At 49.0% G+C, this 26431-nt stretch overlaps 2 protein-coding genes across 6 annotated transcripts in view; one reads left to right on the top strand and one right to left on the bottom strand.

The window, feature by feature from the left end:
• LOC111837764 (uncharacterized) overlaps positions 1-26431 on the top strand; it is a 153243-nt gene that overhangs the window by 25288 nt on the left and 101524 nt on the right. The window contains exon 1 of one of the 5 annotated variants that reach the window (XM_072705681.1): positions 8007-8075. The exons of the other annotated variants lie outside the window; for them this stretch is intronic. The gene's annotated coding sequence lies outside the window, so the exon portion shown is untranslated. Of the gene's footprint in view, positions 1-8006; positions 8076-26431 lie in introns of those variants that run through there. 5 annotated transcript variants of the gene reach the window in all.
• LOC140581996 (uncharacterized) lies at positions 13581-24569 on the bottom strand. The gene is made up of 2 exons (XM_072706025.1): positions 24346-24569; positions 13581-16028 (listed from the first exon to the last, which is right to left on the bottom strand). Exon 2 carries the CDS (start codon positions 15616-15618, stop codon positions 13918-13920), a length of 1701 nt encoding a protein of 566 aa, XP_072562126.1. The 5' UTR covers positions 15619-16028; positions 24346-24569; the 3' UTR covers positions 13581-13917.

Raw genomic sequence — 26431 nt, 5'->3', positions numbered from 1 at the left:
AAGTGGAAATTAGCGGGAGAACATTTTAAAACAAATTTGAGGAAGCACTTCTTTACACAGCGTGTAGCCTGCTAGTGTAGCGGAAGCTAAAACCATGGGTTCCTTTAAATCAGAGCTAGATAAGATTTTAACAACTCTGAGCTATTAGTTAAGTTCTCCCCAAACGAGCTTGATGGGCCGAATGGCCTCCTCTCGTTTGTAAATTTCTTATGTTCTTATGAGGCACTTCAATCTCCTGAAGTCAAGCTGTGACAATTCTGCCACGATGTGGTGGAGCATTATCATCCATGAACAGAAAGTTCGGGGTGTGCTGGCGGAATTGGGGGATGATGATGGGTTCTATGAACGTGCAGTGACTGAGCCATGTACAATAACCAAGTCTGTTTTGCGCTGACTGGTGATGCCTGCCCAGACTGTTGTACCTCCTCCACCAAAGCAAACCCTGGGGACCATGTTGACCTCAGCGTATCGCTCACCTCGCCTTCTCCAGCAACGCTGACGACAATCATTTCTGTGCAAGGTGACCCGACACTCATCAGTGAACAGGACGGTAGACCACTGCTGCATTGTCCAGGTCAAATGGTCTTGTGCCCACTGCAAACGTTCACGGCAGTGTCTTGGTGTCAGTGCAGTCACCTGCAACGGTTGTCTGGCATTCAAGCCAAAGCGGTGGAGTCGGTTGCGATTGGTTTGTCTGGAAACCCTAGTACCCCTCGCATCTCGTAAACGGGCCTGCAGCTGTGTGGCAGTTGCATGACGATGTCTGAGTGCATTGGTCCTTAGGTACTGGTCATAGTTGCGGTCTGTCATGAACTCTGCCAGTAGTTCTGTGTCTTGATGCAAGTCTGCTGATGACACTTTGAGACACGCTAAGTTCACGAGCAACATCTGACTGCCTGCCACCGACCCGAAAGCGCGCCATGGCCAGGTGGCGCTGCTTGTCCGTTAAGTGACGTCGTGTTTTCATGGCTGTTTGAATGATGAACTTGGAATGACTTACTGACAATACCAGCTTTTTATACCCACCATCCATCCATCATCTGCCGCTTGTCCGGGGTTCGGGGGCAGCAGCTTCAGGAGAGGCACCCAGACCTCCCTCTCCCCAGCTACCTCTACCAGCTCCTTAGGGAGGACACCGAGGAGTTCCCAGGGTAGCCGAGAGATATAATCCCTCCAGCGAGCCTTGGGTCTGCCCCGGGGCCTCCTCCCTATAGGACATGCACAGAAAACCTCTCCGGGTAGCCGCCCAGGAGGCATCCACACCAGATGTCCAAACCACCTCAACTGGCTCCTTTCGACGTGAAGAAGCAGCGGTTCTACACTGAGGCCCTCCCGGATATCCAAACTTCTCACCCTATCCCTAAGGGAGAGCCCAGACACCCTGCGGAGAAACCTCATTTCGGCCGCCTGTATTCGCGATCTCATTCTTTCAGTCATTACCCATAGCTCATGACCATAGGTGAGGGTAGGGAAGAAGATGGACCAATAGATTGATAGCTTTGCTTGTTGGCTCAGTTCTTTCTTAGCCACGACGGACCGGTTAAGCGCCTGCAAAACTGTAGACGCCGCTCCGATTCGTTTGTCCAGCTCCCGATCTCGCCTACCCTCACTCGTGAACAAGACCTCGAGATATTTAAACTCCTCCACTTGAGGCAGTACGTCTTCCCCGACCTGAAGAGGGCAAACCACCCGTTTCTGGCTGAGAACCATGGTTTCGGACTTGGAGGTGCTAATCCTCATCCCTACCGCTTCGCACTCGGCTGCGAACCGCCCCAGTGCATGTTGGAGATCCCCAGCAGATGAAGCCAACAGAACGACATCGTCTGCAAAAAGCAGCGAGGCAATCCTGAGGCCACCAAACTGGACACCTTCAACACCCTGGCTGCGCCTAGAAATCCTGTCCATAAATATTATAAACAGGACTGATGACAAAGGGCAGCCCTGGCGGAGCCCAACCAGCACTTGGAACACGTCCGAATTATTACCGGCAATGCGGACCAAGCTTCTGCTCCGTTCGTACAGGGACCGAATCGCCCACAACAGGACCCCGGACTCCATACTCCCGAAGCACCCCCCACAGAGCACCTCGGGGGACCCGGTCATAAGCCTTTTCCAAATCCACAAAGCACATGTAGACTGGATAGGCAAACTCCCAGGCCCCCTCCAGTACCCTTGCAAGGGTATAAAGCTGGTCCAGTGTTCCACGGCCAGGACGAAAACCGCATTGTTCCTCCTGAATCCGAGATTCGACTATCGATCTCACCCTCCTCTCCAGTACCCCGGAATAGACTTTCCCAGGGAGGCTGAGAAGTGTGATCCCCCTGTAGTTGGAACACATCCTCCGGTCCCCTTTCTTACATAAGGGGACCACCACCCCGGTCTGCCAATCCAGCGGCACCGTCCCTGACCTCCACGCACTATTGAGGAGCCGTGTCAGCCACAACAGCCCCACAATATCCAGAGCCTTCAGGTACTCCGGGCGGATCTCGTCCACCCCCGGGGCCCGGCCACCACGGAGCTCTTTAACCACTCTGGCCACCTCAGCCCCAGTGATGTGCAAGCCCCCCCCAGCACCCTCGGGCTCTGTGCCCTCAGATGTCTCAAAGGCAGTGTGCGTAGATGTATCTGAGGCAGGGTTGAGGAGGTCCTCAAAGTATTCCTTCCACCTCCAGGTGATGTCCCCAGGTGAGGTCAACAGCACCCCCCCCCCCCACTATAAATAGTAGGAACCAGGAGCTGCTTCCCCCTCCTGATACTCCGGATGGTTTGCCAGAACCTTTTTGAGGCCGACCGAAAGTCACTTTCCATGGCCGAACTCCTCCCACGCCCGGGTTTTTGCTTTTGCGACCGCCCGAGCTGCGTTCCGCCTGGCCCGCCGGTACCCGTCAGCTACCTCCGGAGACCCCTGGGCTAATAAATTAACATATGCTATTAACGTCCCTTCTTGTAGAATTAAAATACATTATTAACGTCCGTTTCCAATGTTAATAATATAGTTTAAATCGATCACCAAAATAATAAGTATATACTGTAAAAAAACTCTATTTCTGTTCGGTCGAGTTAAAGTCCGGGCTGTGTGTGAGGATTATGTAATATCTGGTCCATTGATTCGTTGGAGGAGGACGCTTTTTTGCGCGGAGAGGATGCAACGCTCGACATAAGTACATTTATTTACAGTTTACATTTTACTCTTTTATTCTATAGATTTTTATAATTCCGTGATTCAGCAAATTACAATTAACTTGCTTTGGTAACACTTGTATTGTGGTACATTGGGAAAAGTTCCGCATCGCCTTTGTCAAGCTTTGAAGTGTGCAAAGTAATGCAGCGCTTTTGGCTTTCACTTGGGCAAAGTTACGCGGGGCTTTGTTTGGGCAAAGTTATGCGGGGCACTTGTCGGCCTTGTTTGAGCAAAGTTATGTACAGTACTTGTCGGCTTTGTTTGGGCAACATTATGTACGATGACTTGTCGGCTTTGTTTGGGCAAAGTTATGCGGGGCACTTGTCGGCTTTGTTTGGGCAAAGTTATGCGGGGCACTTGTCGGCTTTGTTTGGGCAAAGTTATGCGGGGCACTTGTCGGGCTTTATTTGGGCACAGTTATGCGGGGCACTTGTCGGGCTTTGTTTGGGCACAGTTATGTAGGGTTATGGTTAGAAACAAAATGTTTCTTATGACCCATAAGTGGTAATGCATTTAGAAAGAAAGACGCTATCCCAAAACACTGCTAGTTACACTGCGGCCATTTTGGATAGGTTTTGGATAGGTTTGGCACAAGTCGTGTGAATAAAATATAGATTTTCCTACAAATGTGTGGTGATTTTGTGTGACAAAATGTTACTTATGACCCATAAGTGGTAATGCATTTAGAAAGAAAGACGCTACCCCAAAAAACACTGCTAGTTACACTGTGGCCAGTTTGGATAGGTTTTGGATAAGTTTGGCACAAGTCGTGTGAATAAAATATAGATTTTCCTACAAATGTGTGGTGATGATGTGTGACAAATTGTTACTTATGACCTATAAGTGGTAATGCATTTAGAAAGAAAGTTGCTACCCCAAAAAACACTGCTAGTTACACTATTGCCATTTTGGATAAGTTTCAGATTAGTTTAGGTTAGCTTTTGGATAGGAAAGGCTCCCAGTTGCACCATTTGCTCTTTCCTCCGTAAAACCTGTTGGGCTGCATCAAATGATATGAAATTGGGCACACATGTAGAAAACAAGTTTGGGAACCAGATTTCTAAAATTGGACCTATTCCATCATGTAGTTTTTGAAATATTTACAAAAATCCAAGACACAAAGACAGGTTTTTGTATTTTCCAGCTGTTTTTGTTATATTCGCATGTCCATAAATTATACATAGGTTATTCATTTCGTTATTGAACTTCCTACAATCAATTGTAAAGGGGTCAACTTTGCTTTTAGGTATCAGGCATGTGTCTGTGACTTTTATATCTGAAGTTATAAGGTAATTATTCCAAAGAGGGAAGAAATGCCCCCCCATGCAAGGGGCCCCTGGTTCACTCCATAGGGTTAAATACATCGAACTAATACAGACAATGGAAAACAGCCGTGAAACACTGGGAATCGACATGACGTTAACGAGGGGGGCATGGCACAGAAGGATCAGCACGATCGGGGTGTGACAGAACCCCCCCCCAAAGGCGCGCACACCGGGCGCGCCCCAGGGGAGCGGAAGGACGAAACCGGGGACACAGGACCTGGAAAACAAAAGCAAAAAAAAAGTCAACCAGACACAGGGCACAAGACAGACACACAGAACACACACAAAGACAGGAGCTCAGACAACAAACGACAAACCACAGGAAAAGCCAACAAGCACAGGGGCAACACCAACGGGAGGAACAAAGGGGCCAGGGGCAAACAAAGGAGAAACAGGAGGACAAGGAGCAGACACAGGGGACACAAAAGGACCGAAAGGCACAGAGGGACTGGGGACAAACACAGGAGGCACAAAGGCAGGGGGCACAGAGGAGAAGGGCAGGGGGAAATGGGGAGCCGCAGGGAACCCAGGCAGGCGACGGGCGGAAGCCGCAGGGGCAGCAGGCGACCGCGAGGCCGAAGCCGAAGGGACCCTAGGCGAACGCGAGGGGGGAGCCGGAGGAAACGCCGCAGGCGGCAAGGAAGAGGGCGGAGGGACTGACGAACGGGGCAAGGAGGAAGAGGAAGGGGACCCAGGCAAAGGGGAAAAGGGAGCAGCAGCCGCGGCAGACGAAGGCGCAGCCGCCGCCGGCCAAGGCGCAGGCGACCGCCGACCCGGAGATGGGGGACCCGCAGGCGACCCGTGAAGCGCCGGAGGCGGGACAGCAGCCAGCCGACAGGGCGCTGAAGACGGGACCGGAGACGACCTCCGAGCCGAAGGCAGGGGGGCCACAGGCGACTGCCGAGCGGGAGCCGGAGGACCCGCAGGCGACCGCCGAGCCACAGCCAGGGGAATCAAAGGCGAGCCAGGGGGCAGGGCGGGCGGGAACTGACCCCAACGCCGGTGGCCCCTCCCTTTTCGGGAGACTGAAAGGCGGGGACCAGGCCGGGACTTGTTGTTCTGGGGCAACGGTGGAGGGGTCACTGGGGAGGTCAAGGGGGAAGTCACTGGGGAAAGCACGACAGGAGTCACAGGGAAAATCAAGGGGGCCAGCGAGATCACCATCAGTCTGGAATGTCACTGCACCCCACACCCATCACTTTGGAAAGGCAGTTTGAAACGCAAGAAAAGTAGCAAAAATTAAATCCCTTTCACAGTTTATTGGTAGATGGAATGAAAAATGGAAAAACTGTGACTATATAAATATAGAAAGCAATAAATATGATGCAGTGACTATTATTAACGCTCTGGGGATGAGGGCATCGTCGACCGTGTATCTTTCTCGTGTATTTCAGTTTATATCTCGCTGAAATCATTATGTAGAATCATGAAAAAAACACTGACTAAATCCGTGTGCTATATTGTAGCCGATCAGTGTAAACACTACCCAGACATGTGCTCTTGTTCATTTCGGTCACAATGGGCGTATTCACATATTTCTTCACCCAATACTAACTGTCGGATTATCATGTTATTATCATGCAAATAGTGTGATTTGCAAGTGAGTGGGCGATCAGAGCCGCTTCGAGACGCAGACGCTTAAGTCAGTCACTCTTGTTCTCTCTATTCGTATCATGAAGCTGTAAAAATATATTTAGTTTCTACCTATATATATTTGGAAAGTAGACCATCCAAGGTTTCTGAGGGTATTTTTAAAATGTGTATATGACAAAAACTTGCGGAGTTATTTAAACGGTTTTGCAAAATTTCTGTCAGATCCCGCCGGCGGGACCGCCGACCCCAGGGAGTTAAAGCTAAGAACTCAAGTTTGTGCGTGGTGTAATTCCTTTCAGATGGGGAAAGGCTCCTGCTGACAAAAGCGACAGGGCGTAGACCATCCCCTTGATCCTGATATAATACACCACCCAAACCCTCTTTGCTAGCATCAACATGCAGAGTGTAAGGTAGCTGAGGATTGGCAAAGGCCAGAACAGGTGCTTCTGTGAGACTCTTCTTGAGCATCTGAAAAGCTGCCTCGCACTTCGAGTCCCACCTGGAACCAAATTGCTCCGAAGGATGGAACAGTTGCTTTGGCGCATCATCCTCCTTGGGCTTTCCAGCACATTTACCTTTTCAGGATTGCTGACCAGGTTTCCCTGCAGTGATACAGCCCTTCAACAGCTGGTTCAGCGGAAAACTGATTTTGGAATAATCTTTCACGAAACGCCGATAATATCCACTAAAGCCCAGAAAAGAGCGAAGAGCAGATATGTTCTTGGGACGTGGCCAGGACAACACCGCCTCTACTTTGGAGGGGTCCGTAGCAACACCATCTCTTGAGACAATGTGTCCCAAATAATTCACTGAAGTGCAACAAAACTTACATTTGTCTAAGGACAATTTAACCCTCTGGAGCCTAGGGGTAGGAAACACACTTTCACTGACTGGGGCATGATCACACATTTCTTCAAATATCATAAACTTAATTCATGGCAAATAAATTATTTCTTATATATTTGTTTTGCCATTACACTCATCTTTATTTTAATATATATTGTAAATATGTCAGATTTTTGTTAAGTTTGAAATTTGACATCAAAGTATAGACATTGCAAAATGCAGTTTGGAACACTTGCAGAAACATTATAAAAGTACATAGTAAGCAATGCTGGCAGTTTGTTTTGATCCCAGATATCTGATCACCAAAGTCTTGGCTAAATGAAGATGACTAAATGGTGTAGATGCAACATTCATTTGGATAAATAAATAAGAAAAACCTAACTCATGTCACTATTTCTGGCTCCTTTCATGTGTATGAATGAGCCATTGTCACCTGGCCACGTCCCCAACCTCCTTTTATGGCACTGAAGGGGATTTATCTGGATCGCGTTTCACCGTTGCGCTGTTAATCAAATTACCATGCGAATGCGATTTGAATACGCGCTAATGCGGCTATTTAGAATGTGAATAGCGATCTTCGGGTGAGAGCGGCACTACACGCCCCCGATGCAGGTAAAACAAAGTAAGATGACATGGTTTACTTTTCTGCCGATTTAACCTAATTAAAAAAACTTTAATACTTCCGACAATGGACGTTTTGAACAGAAGACAGATTACGGATTTAGCCAGTGTTTTTTTCATGATTCTACATTAAAATTTCAGCGAGATATAAACTGAAATAGACGCGAAAAGTATGCAATGTCGCCGACGACATACTCGACCCCAGAGAGTTAAGTCCTTCCTCTTTCAATCTGTCCAATACCTTTAACAACCATTGCTCATGTTCCTCAAGTGTTCTCCCGAATACAATGAGGTCATCTCCAAGAGGTTCATGTCTCCAACTATTCTCTCCATTGCCCGCTGAAATGTGGCTGGTGCCCCAGAAATCCTCTGTGGCATTCTCTCGAACTGCTAAAAACCAGCCGGACAAATGAAAAGCAGTCTTTTCTTTGTCAGCCTTCCCTAAGAGTATCTGGTAATACCCGCTCCTCAGATCTAGCACAGAGAACCACTGGCTACCACTCAGGCAGGTAAGAGCATCCTCAACACGTGGCATTGTGTCTCTCTCTCTCTCTAAACCGTTTGCTCCTCTTGGGAGCATAGGGCCTCGACAACACTCCTCCAGCGAACTCGATTCTGGGCGTCTCTCTTCAGCTGAGCCCATGTCCATCTGGCTGCCTTCATCTCTCGCTCAGTGCAGCGTCTCTACGTCTCCCTTGGCCTGCCTACTTTTCTCTTTCCCTGTGGGTTCCACTCCAGGGCCTGCCTTGTGACATTGTCCGGGTTCTTGCGCAGAGTGTGGCCTATCCAGCTCCATTTTCTGTTTCGGATCTCTTGGTTAATGGGGGTCTGTTTTGCTCTTTCCCACAGGGTAGCATTAGAGATCTTTTCTGGCCATCTGATGCGTAGGATAGTGCGAAGGCATCTGTTGATGAACACCTGTAGTTTGGTGGTTGCTGTCTTGGTCAGTCTCCAGGTTTCTGAGCCATACAGTAAAACTGCTTTCACACTGGTGTTGAAGATGAGGATTTTTGTCTGTCTGGAAAGTGCGGTAGATTTCCAGATGGACCGCAGGGTATTGAAGGCATATCTGGCTTTGTTGATGCGGCTTTTGATGTCCTCGTCTGCTCCTCCATCCTTGCTCACCACACTGCCCAGGTAGACAAACTTGTTGACATCACTAATGTTGGATCCTTGTAGTTGGATTTGATCTTGCTGCTTATTGTTTATCCGTATGGTTTCTGTCTTTTTGGTGTTGATCTTGAGCCCAACTTTGCCTGCTTCCTCTGCGAGTCTGTTCAGTTTCTGCTGTGCATCTTGTTGTCGGTGAGACAGTAGGCTGACGTCATCTGCGAAGTCGAGGTCTTCGAGCTGCTTAGTGAAGGTCCATCGAATTCCTGTGTTGGCATTCTTGGTGGAAATCTTCATGATCCAGTCCACTACCAGAAGGAAGATGGTCGGCGACAACAAGCAGCCCTGCCTCACTCCAGTCTTGACCTCAAAGGGCTCTGTCAGCTTGCCTTTTTGGATAATCTGGCATGTGGAACTGGCGTACAGTTGCTGGATGATGGCAATAAACTTGGGTGGAATCCCATAGTGTGCCATGAGGTTCCAAAGAACCTCCTGGTCCACGCTGTCAAAGGCCTTCTCGAAGTCCACGAAGACTGAGTAGAGTGGGGATTGCCATTCAAGGGACTGCTCTATGATGATGCGCAGAGTGGCGATGTGGTCGATACACGACTTGTCTTGCCGAAAGCCTGCCTGTTTGTCCCTCAATCTCTTGTCTAGAGCCTCCTTCAGTCTCTCTAGCATGATGCGCGTCAGGATCTTGCTGGGAACAGACAGGAGCATGATGCCTCGCCAGTTGTTGCAGCTGGATAGGTCACCTTTCTTGGGGAGCTTGACGAGGTGCCCTTGTCTCCATTCATCAAGCACTTGTTCCTGTGTCCAGACTTTCTGTAGCAGGGGGAGGAGCATGTTGGTTGTTGTGAAGACATCGGCTTTCAGGGCTTCTGGGGGTATGCCATCTGGGCCTGCTGCTTTGATATTCTTCACTGCCTTGATGGTCTCTGCTTTAGTGGGAGGGTTGGTTTTTACATCTAGAAGGCTGTCTGCTGTGGTATAGTGGAGGGCTGTTCTGGTGGGGGTCTGTTCAAGATTTTTGTGAAGTGCTGAGCCCATCGTTCTCTCTCCTGGTTTTCAGTTGTGATGGTTTTCCCGTCTTTGTCTTTCACAGGGCACATTGGTTGCGTGTTCTTGCCTGCAAGAGTCCTGATAATTTCGTACAGCCTCTTCATATCTCTCTTTCGCCTGCTGCTTTCTCTGCCTCCTCCGTTAGGTCATGGATGAATTTCCTCTTGTCTGCTCTGGCACCCCTCTCTACTTTCTTGTTTGTTTCTTGTCTTTTCTCCTGCTGGTCATGGCTGTGGTTGATCCTCTGTTTCAGTACTTTCCTCTCTTCCATGAGGTCCCAGGTGTTTGCCGTCAGCCACTCCTTGTGCTCTCTTGTCTTCTTTCCCAGGACTTCTTGGCAGGCGTCTGTCCAGGTCCTTTTAATCTCCTGCCAGTGTTCCTCTATTGTCTCCTCAGCCAAGTCTGCTAGTGCTTCAAAATGGTTTTTCAGGCTGCATTGGTACTCTATGGTTTTTCTGGTGTCCTTCAGGCTCTGGACGTTGTACTTGAAGGAGGATCTCTGTGCTTGGTCCTTGTGGGCTCTCAGTTGCAACTTGACGGTAGCCTGTACTAGATGGTGGTCCGATGCAGCGTCTGCTCCTCGGTTCACCCTCACATCTAGAAGGCTTCTTCTCCACTTGCGGCCGATAGTGATATGGTCTATCTGATTCTCCGTTTTTCCATCCTGGCACTGTGTACTGGCCAGGAATTGTTCTTTTGTTCAATGTCCTGTAATCTACACACATTTTTCTTGCGTACCACTCCACACTTTTTATTGTGTACAGGTTTGGTCACCATATCTTAAAAAGGACATAGCGACCTTAGAAAAGGTGCAGCGTAGGGCCACAAGAATGATTCCTGGTCTTAGAGGAATGTCATACGAGGAAAGGTTATTTGAGCTAAATCTGTTCAGCCTCAAGCAAAGGAGACAGAGGGGACATGATCCAGGTCTATAAGATTGTAACAGGTTTGGATGCTGTTCAACCGAATAGTTACTTCAGCATTAGTTCAAATACAAGAACTCGTGGCCATAGGTGGAAATTAGCGGGAGAACATTTCAAACTGGATTTAAGGAAGCACTTCTTTACACAGCGTGTAGTCAGAGTATGGAATAGTCTTCCTGATAACGTAGTGCAAGCTGAATCCTTGGGTTCCTTTAAATCAGAGCTAGATAAGATTTTAACAACTCTGAGCTATTAGCTAAGTTCTCCCCAAGCGAGCTCGATGGGCCGAATGGCCTCCTCTCATTTGTATAGTTCTTATGTTCTTATGTTCTTATGGGGGAAGCATAGGGACTTTGTGACTCTGAGATAATACCAGCTTTGAGGAGATTGTTAAGATGTTCCCTCACGTCTGCAACATCCCCTGGAGGTAAACATCTGGAACGCTCTCTGAAATGCTTATCATATGTCACATGAATGGAGTGCTCTATGCTCCTTGCACATTCGACATCAAATTCACCTCGGGAGAAAACCTCTTGTCGCTCCAGAATCTTTGTGTATCGGTGAATCACCGAAATTAAATGCAGCTTGAGTCAGCTCAATCAACTCTGTTATTTTTCTTCAGTGGATCTTTATCCACAACATCCACTGGAAACAGATGTGCAATTGGCATGCCACATTTCAGTGTTACCTCACGAGTGGACATATTCCTCACATTAAGGCCCAATCCCAATTCTATTTTCTACCCCTTTGCCTACCCCTCACCCCTTCCCCTTGCCCCTTGAAATGAAGTGGAAAGGGGTAGGGTTAAAAAAATTCCCCTAAGAAATGGGACACCACTACTACACTGTTATACGTCATCATCCATTGTCACTACCTCCTAACGTTACGTCAGAGGACAGACGCCGATGTTTATCACAAATTCCAAGATGTCGCCGTCAGCATCGTAGCATGTAAAGATTACTCACTCCCAAAGTTTTTTTGCGCCGTATTTGGACTTTAAAAACAGATGTTCGTTTTCACCTCGAAAACGTATGAGCTAGGGGTGGAGCCGAACCCGAATACGGTATTCGGAAAGGCACAAATAATGTGTTTTTTACGAATACTTATTTCGAACAAATACTTTAAAAAATATTTGTATTCGGGAACAAGAAAAACTTTATATCAAAAAGCTGCGTTTCCTCTTGAGACCGCAGTGCATGCCCGGATGAGTGAGTGAGTTCAGGAGTCGGGGGGGGGGGGGGAGGTAAAAGAGGTGACTAACACAGGCTGCTCCAACAGCAACAGAGAAGGCTCGGCTGAGCGAAAAAAGACTTAACTATCACTATTTTTGTTGAATAGATTTTTGTACCTTAACTGGGTTCCGGAGGCAGTTTATAACTTTCGGGAAGCGGAGTTTGATCGGGAGATTATTCCATTACGCTGCATTATTGACGTCTGCAGTCAGGTGCTCTCATGTTCGCTCTGTTTACGTACTGTAGCTCTGTTAGCTCGGTAATTTAGACAATAGGCTGTTGACAGAGTAACGTTAACGTTTGGTTAAAAAGGTTAAAACAATAGTTGTGTAGTTGTGTCGAATTGTATGCACTTGTAGGAGTTATATGGTACGTTTAAGTTACTCTTTCTACTGCATATCCATAATTATTATAATGGATATAATTAAAGAATACTTACACTATAACGTAAATTAGAAGTGCAACGCAAAAAACTGGATTTTTACGCCTATTTTGAATTTTACTCGAATACAAATACAAATACTTTTCCCCCCTCAACAAATACAAATACAGATACAAATACCGGCTGCTTTGCACACCCCTAGTATGAGCCATCGGGTTTCCTCAGCTGTCCCTATACAGAATATAATTTACAAAAATGTTGTCATGTTGCAATAAGTACGAATAGTGTAAGCACCGTTCATTTACATGTACACATATGGCCGTAAGCAAAACAAAACAACGCGTTACCACATGCAGTCAGTTACCGGGTAACGTTATATGACATAAAAATATATTTCCTAATATTGTGCAATCAGTGCTATCCGCAAGCAAACTTTAGCGATTTTTTTTCAAACGTTTCTTTACAGAACATCACCGTAAACACAAACACAAGATTGATGGTAATATACATGTAATGAAAAAATGTCATAAAAATCCTTATTAATGGCAAAAATTACTTAACATTTATGGGTCTGCTTGCTCGAGTGGGCAGCCATGTTGTAAATTTCTCTTAGCCCTTCGTTTGAAGTGAGGTCCCGAAAAATCTTCGTTTCGAGGGCTATCTAGCCCTTCCCCTTACCCCTACCCCTCCAATCAAAAGAGAATTGAGACACCCCTACCCCTACACGTGAACGCGCCAAACGGAGGGGTAGGGGAAAGTGTAGGGGTAAGGGGTAGAATTGGGATTGAGCCTAACTGTGATACAAGGCTTATGAACATCTGTAGCATTCTTAAGGGTGGGTAACACCATAAGCTCATCTGAAAACGGCCCTCCTCCAGAATGATCAACTAGGACCATGGGAGTTGACAGACGACCAGAAAACTTAGGGATACCAGTAACAGCAGCAGTTCCCCCTGGGGGTAAGGTCATAGGCGTAGCTTTAGCAAGCCACACTATGCCTCTTTCCATCTCAGCAACATCATTTGGGGATTCTTGAAATCTCCGGTAGGCCTGTTTAATCTCAGGATGCACAGTCATGGTACTCAGAAAATTCTCACCCCAAGTTTGCAAGCATTGAACAGCCGTCTTACCACAGATGTATTTGTCCCTACGATGATGGAAACCTCCCCTTTGATGGTTGGGCCAGGGCACACAAACACAAGTGTCTCAACTGTCTCTGCTACTCCAACTACATCACTATTAAACTCCAGTTTCAAACACAATTTGAATACGTAACGTAACAGTTTGGTCTCCGCAAGGAGATCACCCTATTGGCGGGGGAGTCGTAGGTCAAAACTGTCCAAATGACCTGTGCCCCTCTCCGGCCCAACAGGCAGGAGAGGCATCATCCGCGCATAGGTGCCATCCTGCTTCTCTATCACGGTAGTGATGAGACGAACTGACAGTGCGCGCAGGCAGGGAATACAACAACACCCGCAAGTAACTAAAATCGCAGCAAAAGTAGCAAAGGATAATAAAAGCGAGCCCATTAAGCCTTTCCACTGTCCGAACGCTGAGGTCAGCCAGGCATCCCAGATGTTACTGATCCCGGAGTGTGCATGCATCGTTCTGGAGAGGGTCCGGAGACCCTCGAGTGCCCTGGTCACTGAGCCGTCTGGTGCTGTGTTATTGGGAATGTAAGTACAGCATACTTCCCCAAACACACTCCCCCCTTTTCGGCTAGTAGCATATCTAGCGCCAGCCGGTTTTGGACCGCCATCAGAGAAGTAGGGCCTAATTGCTCAGCCAGGCCTGCCACTGTGTCTCTAGTAAGGTTGGACAGGCGCAAAATGTTATAGTGCACATAGTTAATGCGGTCTACATTTTTATTGGGAGTGATGGGGAATATGGCCGCCACAATAGGGATGTTTTCAAATCCCGCAGCGACCTGGTCAGCCAATTTGAATTCATCTGGCACTCCTCTCGGGATCCCTATAGCGTCGATGTAGGTGGGTGAATCTACCGTGGGGTCAAAGTTGGGTGCCTCGCGTCTGCGTCTAATCAGTAGGCGTCCTCGTCGCCTCCCCACCAGTTTCCCACCTGGTGCACCAGTAGTGACCTGCTGTGTATTGGGACGTTCCCCTATCAGGACTAACGGTGCCATTAGCCTTACCATGGCGCATACCCCGTGACCGCTGAGAGGCATTCTAACTAGTAACTTATCCCGGCCACAGAACCAGTAGAGGCCAGAACGGGCCCAATGCCCTATGTAGTTGTTACTGGAACCATTGTGTATGATATCACGACACCACTCGCTGGGAATGTCCCCCACGCGGGGACCAGTACCCGCGAAGCTAAAGCAGAGGTATTCCGCTTTACCTGGACGGGGAGTGAATGGTCCTACTTTAGTCCTGTTATCTATGGGTGGAAAAAGGGATGCCAACGTGGTGCAGTCCCCCGGTGTGACCTCCTTGGTCAAGGCTAACATGCAGGCATAGCCCCAGGCGTCCGAGGGATGCAATGGGGCTGGTTCCGTATAGAGCTGGGGTCTGGCTGAAGCACAGGCCACACAGCCCTCCATCTGCTGTTCTCTGGCGTTCTGCGCAATCCAGGCCAGCCAGATGTTGCCGTTCTTGTACCCTGTGGCTAGTTCTAGAATGTCTAGGGGATTCAGTCTAGTGTAATCGACCTGGAGCACTATAGTATCGTTAGTGCCTTGGACCGGGGTGGTCACTTGAGCCATAGTGGGCCCTCTAGTGGGCTGTGGGGCAGTCTTAGGAGGGTCTACAAATAGGATACTCACCACGCCCCAGGGGTCCTTTCCAGACTGATCCACGCCCAGCAGGATATTCAAATCGTTTCCCTCATCCGGGGGGTGATAATACTGTCCTATCGACAACGCCAGCGGATTCAAACTGGGTTTTCCAGTATACCCTTCCCTGGAGAAGGTGATGTTAGTCCACCAGCTCCTTGCGGACCTTGGCCCATAGGGCTCCCAGGGTCCGGTGTACTTAGCCACCCTGTCCCAGCTTTCACACGGTCGGGCTGCGGTCCAACCGGCGCGACACCCTAAATGATGTTGCTGGTCATAACAGAGCCATACGTCGTATCCTCGGTACGACGCGTTCTGGTACTGACAATTTATTACGTCACATAAGTCAAACAGGAAAGTGGTGGGGGTGCCTCTTATGTACTGGAGTTGCAGAGGTGCCTCTCCTCGGTAACCTACGCACATGGCCGCTCTTGTTTGGACAGTGGAAAGCAGTATTATCATATCCATAATCTTTAACCCTTTAAACATTTTAAGCATCACACATAACACACTTGTTTCCCCCAACATTCCCCTTTTTATCTTGATCTCCATCCTGGTCCTAGTGTTGTCTGGCGGTGGATGAGGTGCTTTTGTTCTTTCTGGTCGTTGGAGCAGGGGTGGACTACCCTGCTCTGGTTGCTCAGGTCAGGGGATTATTCTGCCCCTTCTGTTGAGACCTGAGTTGCGTCTAGTTCAGCCGAACTGACGCCCTGGATTCCTTCCCTAAGGGCCTCCTGAATCTCTGCCGTGGTTCTCCCTGGCTCCTCCGCAGCCGCGCACTGGCTCCAGTGAAACCACGTGTCGCCTTTGCCTTTCAGACGAACCGCGTGTGACGTCCTCTCAGTGACCTGGAAGGGGCCCGTCCACCTGGGCTCTGACCACTTCCGTTTGATGACTTTCAGGAGGACCCACTCCGCCGTGTGTGGTTTGGCTGGCTGGTTCTCTGGTCTCGCCTCCTGGATCTATTTAGAGAAATCTGCAACGAGACCTTGCAAACAATCATAATATGCCCTTGGATTTTGCTCCCCGTCCTCGTCGGGGGTCCAGGTTAACCCTTTCTGGGGTCCTGGGAACTGCCTGCCTGTCTGGAGCTCAAAGGGGGTGAACCCGGTCCCCCTATTTATGGAACACCTCACTGACATCATTGCCAGTGGTAAAGCGTCAACCCAATTCATTTTGGTCTGCGCGCAGATTTTTGCCAATTTTTGTTTTATTGTTTGGTTCATTCGCTCCACTTTTCCCTGGGACTGCGGATGATACACAGTTCCAAATGCATGTCTCAATCCCAACGCTTTCTCCACCGTCCGGAGGTCCTCGTTCTTAAAGTGGGACCCATTGTCTGACCGAATCCTGTTGGGAAACCCGTGTCGTGGTATATACTGATTAATCAGAAACTTTATCACGGATACCCCATCCTCCTTCTTTGTGGGCCATGCTTCTGGCCACCCTGAGAATGCGTCCACACACATCAACACATATCTGAACCCTCTCACTGGAATCACCATGTCTGTATAATCTATAACGATTTCTTCCCCTGACCTGGTGCACATTGGAAACTGTCCTTTCTCAGGCTTGACTGTGGGTCGCGAGTTATACAAGGTGCAGGTAGCGCAACTCCGTACATATCCCCCCACCGTCTCTTTCATAAATGGATGCCACCAGCTTGTCAGATTCTCTAACATTTGTCTCACCCCTGCATGACCCACCCCGTGGGCTTCTGCCAAGATTGTCTGGCGAAGACCTGGGGGAAGGGCTGGCTTCCCTTCCTTACTCTGCCATAGCCCCTCCTTCTTTTTTTCCTCTGGGGAGGCCTTGTCCTGTTCGTGCTTAACTTTCTCTAGGGTCAGTCGGTAATTCTGGTGAACTTCCTCCTCTACTGTGATCATCTGTTTGGACACCACGTACCCTGCGACCCTCTTCGCTTCCTCATCTGCAGCCTGATTTCCTTTCGCTACCATTGTTCCTGACCCTTCATGTCCCTTGCACTTGACCACTGCCACTCTTTTGGGAAGCATCAAGGCCTTTGCCAATTCCCTCATTTCTGCTTCGTGTTTTATTGGCTTGTTCCCCGCGGTCAAGAATCCTGCCCTCAGCCATTGGCTGAGTTCCACATGCACTGCGCCTACAGCATATGCTGAGTCTGAGTGTATGGTAACTTCTTTCCCTTCTGCTAATTTCAGGGCCTCGATAACTGCTATCACCTCGGCTCTCTGGGCTGACTGGGCTCCCCCCAGCCTGTCTGCCTTCAAGGTTACATAATCTTGGCCTTGTCTGGCCACCACTGCATACCCTGCCTGCAAACCTCCTGTGTCTGTTCTAAAACAACACCCATCTGTAAACCAATCGTCTGTCTTCTCTATTTTTTCTGCCCCTAAGTCTGGTCTGACTTTCTCCTCCTTCTGAACTCGGTACTCACACTCGTGTGGTTCTCCCCCGCTCATGTGGTCTGCCATGTTGATCCCTTCGTGAGAAAAATTCAGATTAGGTGCCTCTAGTATTTTACTAAGTCTCTGTTGCCTGAGTGACGTCATGGTAAACGTCTGTGAATTCACATAAGTCACCACACTGTGCGAGGTCAGAATGTGCAGCGGATGTCCCATCACTATGTGTGCTGTTTTCTGAATGATTTTGGCCACTCCCGCCACGTGCCTTGTGCATGCGGGGTGTCTTTTTTCTGTAGTATCGAGTTTTATGCTGACGTACATCGGCACTCTCCTCTCCCCCCCTTTTTTCTGAAACAGGAAGCCGTTGACGACCTCTCCTGTTTCCGAAACATCCAAGTGAAACGGGAGAGAGTAATCTGGGAGGGCTAGGTCCGTGGCCTGTGCTAGCCTCTGCTTTAAGGTGATAAACGCCTCCTCAGATGCTTGGTCCCAGTTAAGGGGCATCCTGAGGTTACGTAGGCCGTGTTCTCAGACAAGCGCCCTCAGGGGCTGTGTAATAGAGCTTAGATCGGGCCCAAAAAATTAAACCCGACCCTACCCGAGCCCGTGCACCTTGTGTCCGAGCCTGACCCGGTCCGACACATTAACTGTAATTATGAGCCCGAGCCCGATTTAAACCCGACTATTTTTTAATACGTGAGCCGTTGTAACAGACGTTCTCAACTACAATTCTAAGTTGTTTGAACTACAGAAATTAGTTTAGATTTATCTTAATGAAAAATGCAACAAGGACGAAGCATGTAAACTGCATTGTTTGTTTATTCAGAATGGATTTTTGAGACACGTTTAGAAGAAAAGCACGTTTTCACTTATCCAGTTCGCTTGCTGCTGGAATCAGTTTGTGTGCTCGGCATCGAACTTTAAGTAAAGGGTTAAGAAAAAGGTTAAATCCTTCCGTAAGCAGCCAACGAGGTATGTGTTAATTAAGTTTTAGTTAAGTTTGTTGTATTTAGCCATGTAAATGTAAATGCTAACTGAGGTTCGTGTTAACTGTATATGAATTCTCTAAGCTGTCTTTATTGTTATTTATGTTTATATTTCATTTGAATTTCAATGTTTGTTAGCTAATATTGTAAGTAAATGTGCTTGATTTTGTGTTTCCGTATCTGTATTTAGTTCTCACGTCTGCCATGATGGTGATAATAACGAAGCCACTGTCTTTCGAATAAACCGTCGGCTCAGTTAAATGCAAAGGACTCTTGTGCTCGTGTCTTACGGGAGGGAGCTACATTTATAATTATGGCATAGCTCTCCACCCAATTAGGCTAATTAAGTAATGATTTAAAAAAAAAAAAACCACACACAAATGCTTGATCATGGCCCCGCCCGGCCCGGCCCGAAGATAGTGGCAGGAAATATCGACCCGACCCACGGGTCGGGTCGGGTCGGGTCTGGGCTCAGGCTCGGGCAGAGAATCTAAACTCTACTGTGTAAGTCCCGTGTAATCTGGAATGTAGGTGCGACTGTAACCTGTGAGCCCTAGGAAAGATAGCATGTCTTTTACTATGATGGGCTTTGGGTAATGCAAGATAGCCGACCGATGAGCTGGGGAGAGGCCTGTTCCTGCCCCCGACAACACTCGTCCTAGGAAGGTCACTACTGTCCTAGCAATCTGCAATTTGTCTTTACTGACCTTAAAGCCTTTTTCTGACAGAAGGCGCAGCACTGACTGGGTGGCCTGTAGGGCCGCCTCCGCTGTTGGGGCCGCGATCAAAAGATCGTCCACGTATTGGACGAGGGTGACACCGTCCGGGAGAGGACACCCCCGCAAAGCCTGCTTCAGGACCTGGTTAAAGATACCTGGAGAAAGGGCAAACCCTTGAGGCAGGCGGGTGTACCGCAGCTGGCAGCCCCTGTAAGTGAATGAGAATATGTCCCTACACTCCTCTGCTATGGGCAAACAGAAAAAAGCATTTGCTAGATCAATGCATGTGAACCATTTTTGTTGCGGGGTCAGATTAGTTAGGGCAACATATGGGTTTGGAACTGGAACAGTAGGGGTCAGCAGGAGGTTGTTTATGGCGCGTAAGTCGTGGGCCATCTGATATTTGCCTGTGCCTGGTTTTGCCACTGGGAGGATGGGGGTGTTCCACTGAGACGTGGAGGGCTCTAACACCCCGGCCCGCAAGAGGCCCTCTATAGTCTCAGCTATCCCTTCCTCCGCCGCCGGCTTGTGCGGGTACTGTTTGAGCCAGAGGGGACCCTCCCCTGCTTGAAGTTGGAACTGCACTGGCGTGCAGGATATTAGACCTACATCTGTGGGGCTGGTGGACCACAGCGAATCTGGCAGAGACGCCAGAAGGGCCGCCGCCTTTGGGTGGTCCATCTTCTCACACCCGTGATCTCTAGCTATCTGCTCATGTTGCAGGAGGGCTGTGTCCTGTGTTATGACCTGTATGCGATAGTTACTGCAGGAGGGCGAGAAGGAGACCTGTGGGATCTGAGTCTGTACCCAGTCCTCGGTTTCTCTGGCCCGTTTCACCATCGGGCCCAAATCCTTGGCCTGGTGTTTAGGATGGAGGGCCAGAGAGACATGTGGTGGCAGCCCCTGTAAGTGAAGGAGAATGCTTCCTGTCCCATCATGTACCAGGGCAGCTGTTCTGGGGTAAGCAGTGTGGCCGAGGCTACCCCTTCGGGACCCACATATAAGTTCTCAGAGGCAACTTGCCACTGCTGGCCTTCTAGTCGCTCACCAAACAGTTCCTCATACCAATCAGTACTATCCCTGTCGTAGGAAAGGGTCACATGAAGAGGGTCAGGTGGGGGTACATAGGGCTCTAGGAGCGAGATCCAGGGCCGCCACGCTGAGTAGGCCGCCAGGATGCCAGTCAGGCTGGGTTCTAGTAGGCCCCAATAGATGTCTGCTAGGGCCTGACTCTGGACCGGCTGTACCAGCCACTGTCCCGAGCCCGCGGTGCGGGCGTCGCACCGCAGTCGAGTGCCCTCCGGCAGGGAGACCACCAGTCCGTCTGCACTACACAGGATCGAGGCCCCCAGCTTCACCAGCATGTCCCGTCCCAGGAGGTTCACTGGAACGGAAGAAGACACCACGAACGGGTGGAGAAAGGTCTGTTTTCCCACTGCAACCTTCACCGGTTTAGTCACTGGCAGTCTCTGTTCTTCCCCCGAGAAGCCCACAACGGTCACTGTTGAGGTAGACAGATGATGTTGTTGTGGAACCACGTTAAGAGTGGAATACGTGGCTCCCGTGTCTACCAGAAATGGCAGTTCTTTATCCATGACCATAAGGGACAGCATAGGGTCTGCCTCCCCTGCGTCCCGGGCCGCTCGCGGGAACCGTCATGGTGAGGAGGGGTACCAGTCCCACTCCCCTGCCTCCACTGTCGGATATTGTCCTGCTGTGGGAGCCGCTTGGGGGTTGGGGGCCATCACCTGATTTCCAAGAGGGCCTCCCCTGCCGTGGACATTGGCTGGGACCGCTGCTGGGCAAGTCCTGGCCCAGTGTCCTTCCACCCCACACCTGAAACAGACACCTGACGGCGGTCCCCTTTGTGGAGCACCCCTTCCCCAGCCCCGGCCCCTGTATCCCCGGCGCCAACCGCCTCGGCCCCTTCCCCATTGCTGGCCCCACCCTCCCTGTTGGGAGGTGGGTGGCCCGTTCCAAGGGCCGGGCAGGTATATGGGTGGTCCCCCTGGGGACACCCCCGCCACCATCTGCTTTCCCTGCTCTTTCCTTTTAGCTTCATTAGCTTTTTGCCTCGCTTCGCCCACCTGCAGCTTCAGTAATTGTGTCTGTAGTTCCTTAAGGTCGCTCTTTTCCTTATCTGCCTCCTCTTGTGCCCTCTGCAAATGGTGTAGTACATGCCGGTCCCACACATGGGAGTCTGCTCCCGGGAGTTCCGGGCTGCCCAGTATAGCTGACCTAACTGCCTCTGGGACCCCCTCCATTACTGCCCGCCTAAACCACTCCCGCTGCACCCCTTCCTGCCCCGGGTGGCACCCGGTTCGACGGGTCCAATCCTCCTTACATTTATCCAAATATTCTCTAGGGTGAACCTTAGGATCCCATGTAAACTTTGGGAAGGCTGCTCCACTAGGGGCGGGGAACATTTCCCGCATGGCATCACCCAAGCGCATCACCACCATCGTCAGACACATATTGTCTGCATATGTAATAGTCCCTGCTCTGTCTTCTACGCCCTGTAGGGAATGTTTAGTCAAGCAGCGGGCTGCCACCGCCCGGAAATCTCCCAGTGCAAGCGTCATCCCCTGAGTGAGTTGGTCTAACTTCTCCATCCACTGTCCTCCCCCCTCTGCCGGGGGGGGGCATTTTATCTGCCAAGGCCTGCACATCTCCTATAGAGAAAGGTTTATACCTTTCCCTTCCACTGCCTGCTCCCCCCAATAGGGGGAGCTGCTTGCCTCTGGAGCGCATGGCCGTATCTATTTCCAGACGGGCCTGGCAGTCCCTCTATGTATTCCTCGCTGAGTCCATCTATCTGTAGGGCCACTTCTGTCTCCTCCTCCTCAAGTAACCCTAACAACTGGCCCAGCACCTCTACTCTCTTCTGCGTCGGGCCGCTGGGGCCTAGCTCTCTCCCTGGTGTGACGGGTTTAGCGCATGCCCCTCCCCCTAGGTTTTCTGCCTGTTCCCTCAATACTCTGTTACCAAATGCTGGCTGCCCTTGTGCCCTTGTATTTTCATGGACATCTGACCTATCTCTTTTCACTTGACTAGAGCCCTCCGATCCTACGTCTGAGTCCCTGTCTGACTCCTCCTCTGTCTTCCCAGACCGGACACAGTCTGAGACTTCCTGAGTATCCTGTGTTCGAATGTGGAGGGTTCCTCCTGTGACATTGATCATGGGGCACATATGGGCTGGGGGCGCTGTTGAGAGCGCCTCCCTGCCCTTATACGCTGAGGGAGGATCCCCATGTTTTACTTGTTTTTCTTTTAAAGGAGGGAGTAACTTACCCTCCCCTTTTTTCTCACTATGGAGGTGGTCTGTCCCTTGCCAAAATATGGCTAATCTCGCCCACACTCTCCTTTCCTTCTCATGTCTTTCTGCCTCTTTTTTCCACTTCCCTTTCTGCACTATACTGGCTGTCGCCCTCTGCCTTGCTGCTTCGTCCCTTTGGCTAGCATGCTCTCTCTCCTTTTTCCACAGTAATTCTCCCAGTGAGCGCTCATCCTCTACTCGACACCCGGCGCTTCGAACCGCCCCATACATACGCTCCCCGGCATCAGCTACCTCCTTCTCTTTATCTCCTTCACCACTTGCCCTTTCTATAGCTTCCTTCACCACCTGGATCTGCTTTACTAGTGGCTTCCACACTGTATTTTCCGGGGGCGCCCATCCCCCGTCATCTAGCTCCCGATCAAACTCGCGGTCCATTTTTAATCTGTCCTGACTGTTTAGATCCCTTGTCTAACAGCCTTTCTGCCTCCGGATGTGGGTTCAGCCACCCACACTTAGTACACCTCCTTATCCTAGTCGAATGTCCTACCAACAAACACCACCAATAGATAAATCAACGACTTCTAAAATAATAAGACTATATTCAAAGCAGGTTACCGTTGTGTCCCCCCTGAACAGGGCACGTCACACAAGCCCAATCCCAGTCAAACAGGCCCGCTCCCAGCCGAAACCCCCCCCGATCCCCAGCAATGTCAACTTGGAAGGGGGTGTTCTGTACGCACAACTGAGACTACCCAGGTGGGAGTCAGCTTATCGACCGCACGACCGGTGTTCTGACTCGACCAAGGCCGGCAAAATAACCTTCAGGCGTCACCCACCCTCCCGAGAGTCCAAGCTAGGGGTGTTTTTAGAACTCACCCTAGGCGAGGTCCTGCTCAGCAGTTGTAATGAACGCCCGAGGTACCTGTCGGCCCTGCCCGTACTGAGTCAGCGGGTGCGGCCGGGCTGGCCGGCTTTTGGGCGAGAACTCCCCTTCGGTTCTGACAAACTGTAAGACCGCAAGCAGTGACAGCAGAGCCACGGGCAAGTTCAACCAACACAGAGCGAGCGGCGAGCACCCTGAACAGGAAGAACCCACAACCCTGCTCACACACAAACCAGTACAACTGCACCCAAGCTGGTGCTTTGATTCACCCTCTCTCTCTCTTTTTTTTTTTTTTTAGTTAGAGAGGGGGACCTTATTCCCTCCTCCCAATCTAGAGTTCGGGGTCCTGAATTCCCTGGGTCTCCCACCCAGCTTTTCTACCGCTCGTAAAATTCTATTTCCCTGCGTGGGTCCCGTACCCTCTGCTCCCTAAAATTCTATTTCCCTGCGGGGGTCCCGTACCCTCTGCTCCTTAAAATTCTATTTCCCTGCGGGGTCCCGTACCCTCTGCTCCTTAAGGTTCTATCTCTCTGCGCACGATACCTAGACACAATGCATACACAACACATAGACAACACAATATACTGTATAAACACAGTGCGTGCAACCTCTCCTCCGTCTTACTTTACCGACGGGCCACTGGACACTTCAAACTGCTCAATTTGACATATCCAATGTGCAGATTTTGATGTAACAGGCTCTGCTTACCTCTTCTAGTCAGCGCCTCGCAGTTCTCTGTGTCCAAGTAGGCCGCGTCACCCCTTAGCCGAATCCTGCGAATCTCCTGGGGATCCTGGACGAGCCCCCAAATTGTTGGAGCAGGGCGTCTCCACCGGGTCCGTGGATGAGAAGAGATTCACAGCTGACACGGGGAGAAGTTGCAAATCACTGGTTTATTGTCTTGACTGATTATAATCAGGGAGCGGCCGTCTGACATACATTCAGCATGTACAGGAGGAGGCTTTGCCATATGTATCAGTTGTATCCCTTTTAAAGCCCTTTGGGCATCCCCCCCCCCCTTTCTCGGTACCTTCCGTGTACGTGACAACCACATGTGTGGTTCCAGCCGGCTCGTACTGTTCTTGGCCTTCTGGAAGGCTAAAAGATAAGTAGGGGCCGCTGATGTTCTCTGTCGCCCCCCCTATCTGTTCCGATTAGGTAGCCTTGGCTTGCCGGCGCGCCAGTCAGTTCTTGTTTTGACTAATTACAGCCTTATAGAATCATTCCCTTTATTTTATTAATTATTCCCTCAGATACTCCTTAACACTGAGTCCCCATATCTCCAAACAATCAATCGGAATCAATGGCATGTGTTTAACCCCCTGGGGTCTGAGGCTTCTTTTCCACTTTTGGGGTAGTCTGACATGCCTTGACATTTCAAAATATTTCACCTATCCAAAAAACAATTGTCCCAAAGTGTTACATTTGCTTTTATTCAGCACAAACTCAGAACCAATAATCTGAGACCTCTTAGAATGTTATTATTCTATTTTTTGTTAAAATCAACTTTAAACATATACTTTTCAAAAACCTATTTTCAGACATGCTGAGAAATTGTAAAAAATCACATTATAGACATTTCTAGGTAAGACTTTTGAGCTCTGAAGCTTATAGACACAGGGGTTGGCTACACATAGGTGAAAGTGACATTCTGAAATTTTATGTGGTTTGATTACTAAAGTGTTAGCACTTTAGAGTGACAATATTTTTCTCAAAGTCAGTGGTCTTCACAATGAATATTGATGAGATAGGTGTCCTCACACCTGTAGTAGTTTGCATACTGTCAATGGCCCATCAGTCTGGAATGTCACTGCACCCCACACCCATCACTTTGGAAAGGCAGTTTGAAACGCAAGAAAAGTAGCAACAATACTGACTAAATCCATTATCTGTCTTCTTTTCAAAACTTCCATTGTCGGAAGTATTACACAACCTTTTTACTTAACTGTATTACACAACCTTTTTACTTAACTGTAAATTTTAAACTCATCTAGCTAATAACTTAAAATACAAAGAGAGCCTTCCTTCCTTCCCGCGCTCCCTACTCCTTCTCCTTTTTTTTCAGCCCAGCCCCCTCCAAATTCCAAGCGTTTTGACAGGCTAACCCCTAACCAATCACACGTTGTTATATATATACTGTATATATAATATAAATATATATATATATATATATTTTTTTTCTTCCCTGAACTAATTTTAAACAGCCTTATTGTCTCCATGCTGAACGTATATAAAATCAAAACCACTGTTAAGCATTAAAACTAAACTTCATAAATTTACTAACTCTGCCATTACATACAGTGCCTGACAAAAGTCTTGTCGCTTAACCAAGTTGTAGGAACAACAAATAATAACTTGACCTGTAGTTAATCAGTTGGAATCAGAAATGGCTTATAAGAAAAGGCAAAGCCCTCTAGATTATGCTTATTATACCAAAATAAAGCTTTGCATCATTCATTGAGTTTTGTCATGGAATTAGGACAGAAAGGTCAACTTTTGCCTGGACAAAAGTCTTGTCATATACAAAAATAATGTAGAAATTATACATATACTTCATTTAGAATACACAAACATGCTACAATAACATCAGAACATAAAGCCATGGTGCCTTGGAAAAAAAAATAATAATGTGTATGACTCCCATGAGCTTGGAGGACCACATCCATACGTCTTGGCAATGACTAAAATAACTTGTTGATGAAGTCATCTGGAATGGCAAAGAAAGCAGTTTTGCAGGACTCCCAGGGTTCGTCTAGATTCTTTGGTTTCGTCTTCCAAGCCTCCTCCTTCATCTTACCCCAGACATGCTGAATAATGTTCATGTCTGGTGACTGGGCTGGCCAATCCTGGAGCACCTTGATCCTCTTCAGTTTCAGGAACTTCAATGTGGAGGCTGAAGTATGAGAAGGAGCACCATCCTGCTGCAGAATTTGCCCTCTCTTATGGTTTGGAATGTAATGGGCAGCAAGAATATCTTGATACTTCAGGCTGTTGATGTTTCCATCTACTCTGCAGATCTCTCGAACACCCCCATGGATGTAACCCCAAACCATGATTTTTCCTCCACCAAACTTGACTGTTTTCTGGGTGAATTTTGAGTTCATGCGGGTTCCAAC

This window comes from Paramormyrops kingsleyae, chromosome 23 (assembly GCF_048594095.1).
Source record: "Paramormyrops kingsleyae isolate MSU_618 chromosome 23, PKINGS_0.4, whole genome shotgun sequence".
Taxonomy (NCBI): Eukaryota; Metazoa; Chordata; class Actinopteri; order Osteoglossiformes; family Mormyridae; genus Paramormyrops; species Paramormyrops kingsleyae.
The sequence above is the reverse complement of the archived record's forward strand: the minus strand, read 5'-3'. Positions and strand labels throughout refer to the sequence as shown.

Excerpts from the sequence above, each read along its gene's own strand:
- LOC140581996 (XM_072706025.1), bottom strand. The coding sequence starts at position 15,618 with ATGGAGATCAAGATAAAAAGGGGAATGTTGGGGGAAACAAGTGTGTTA.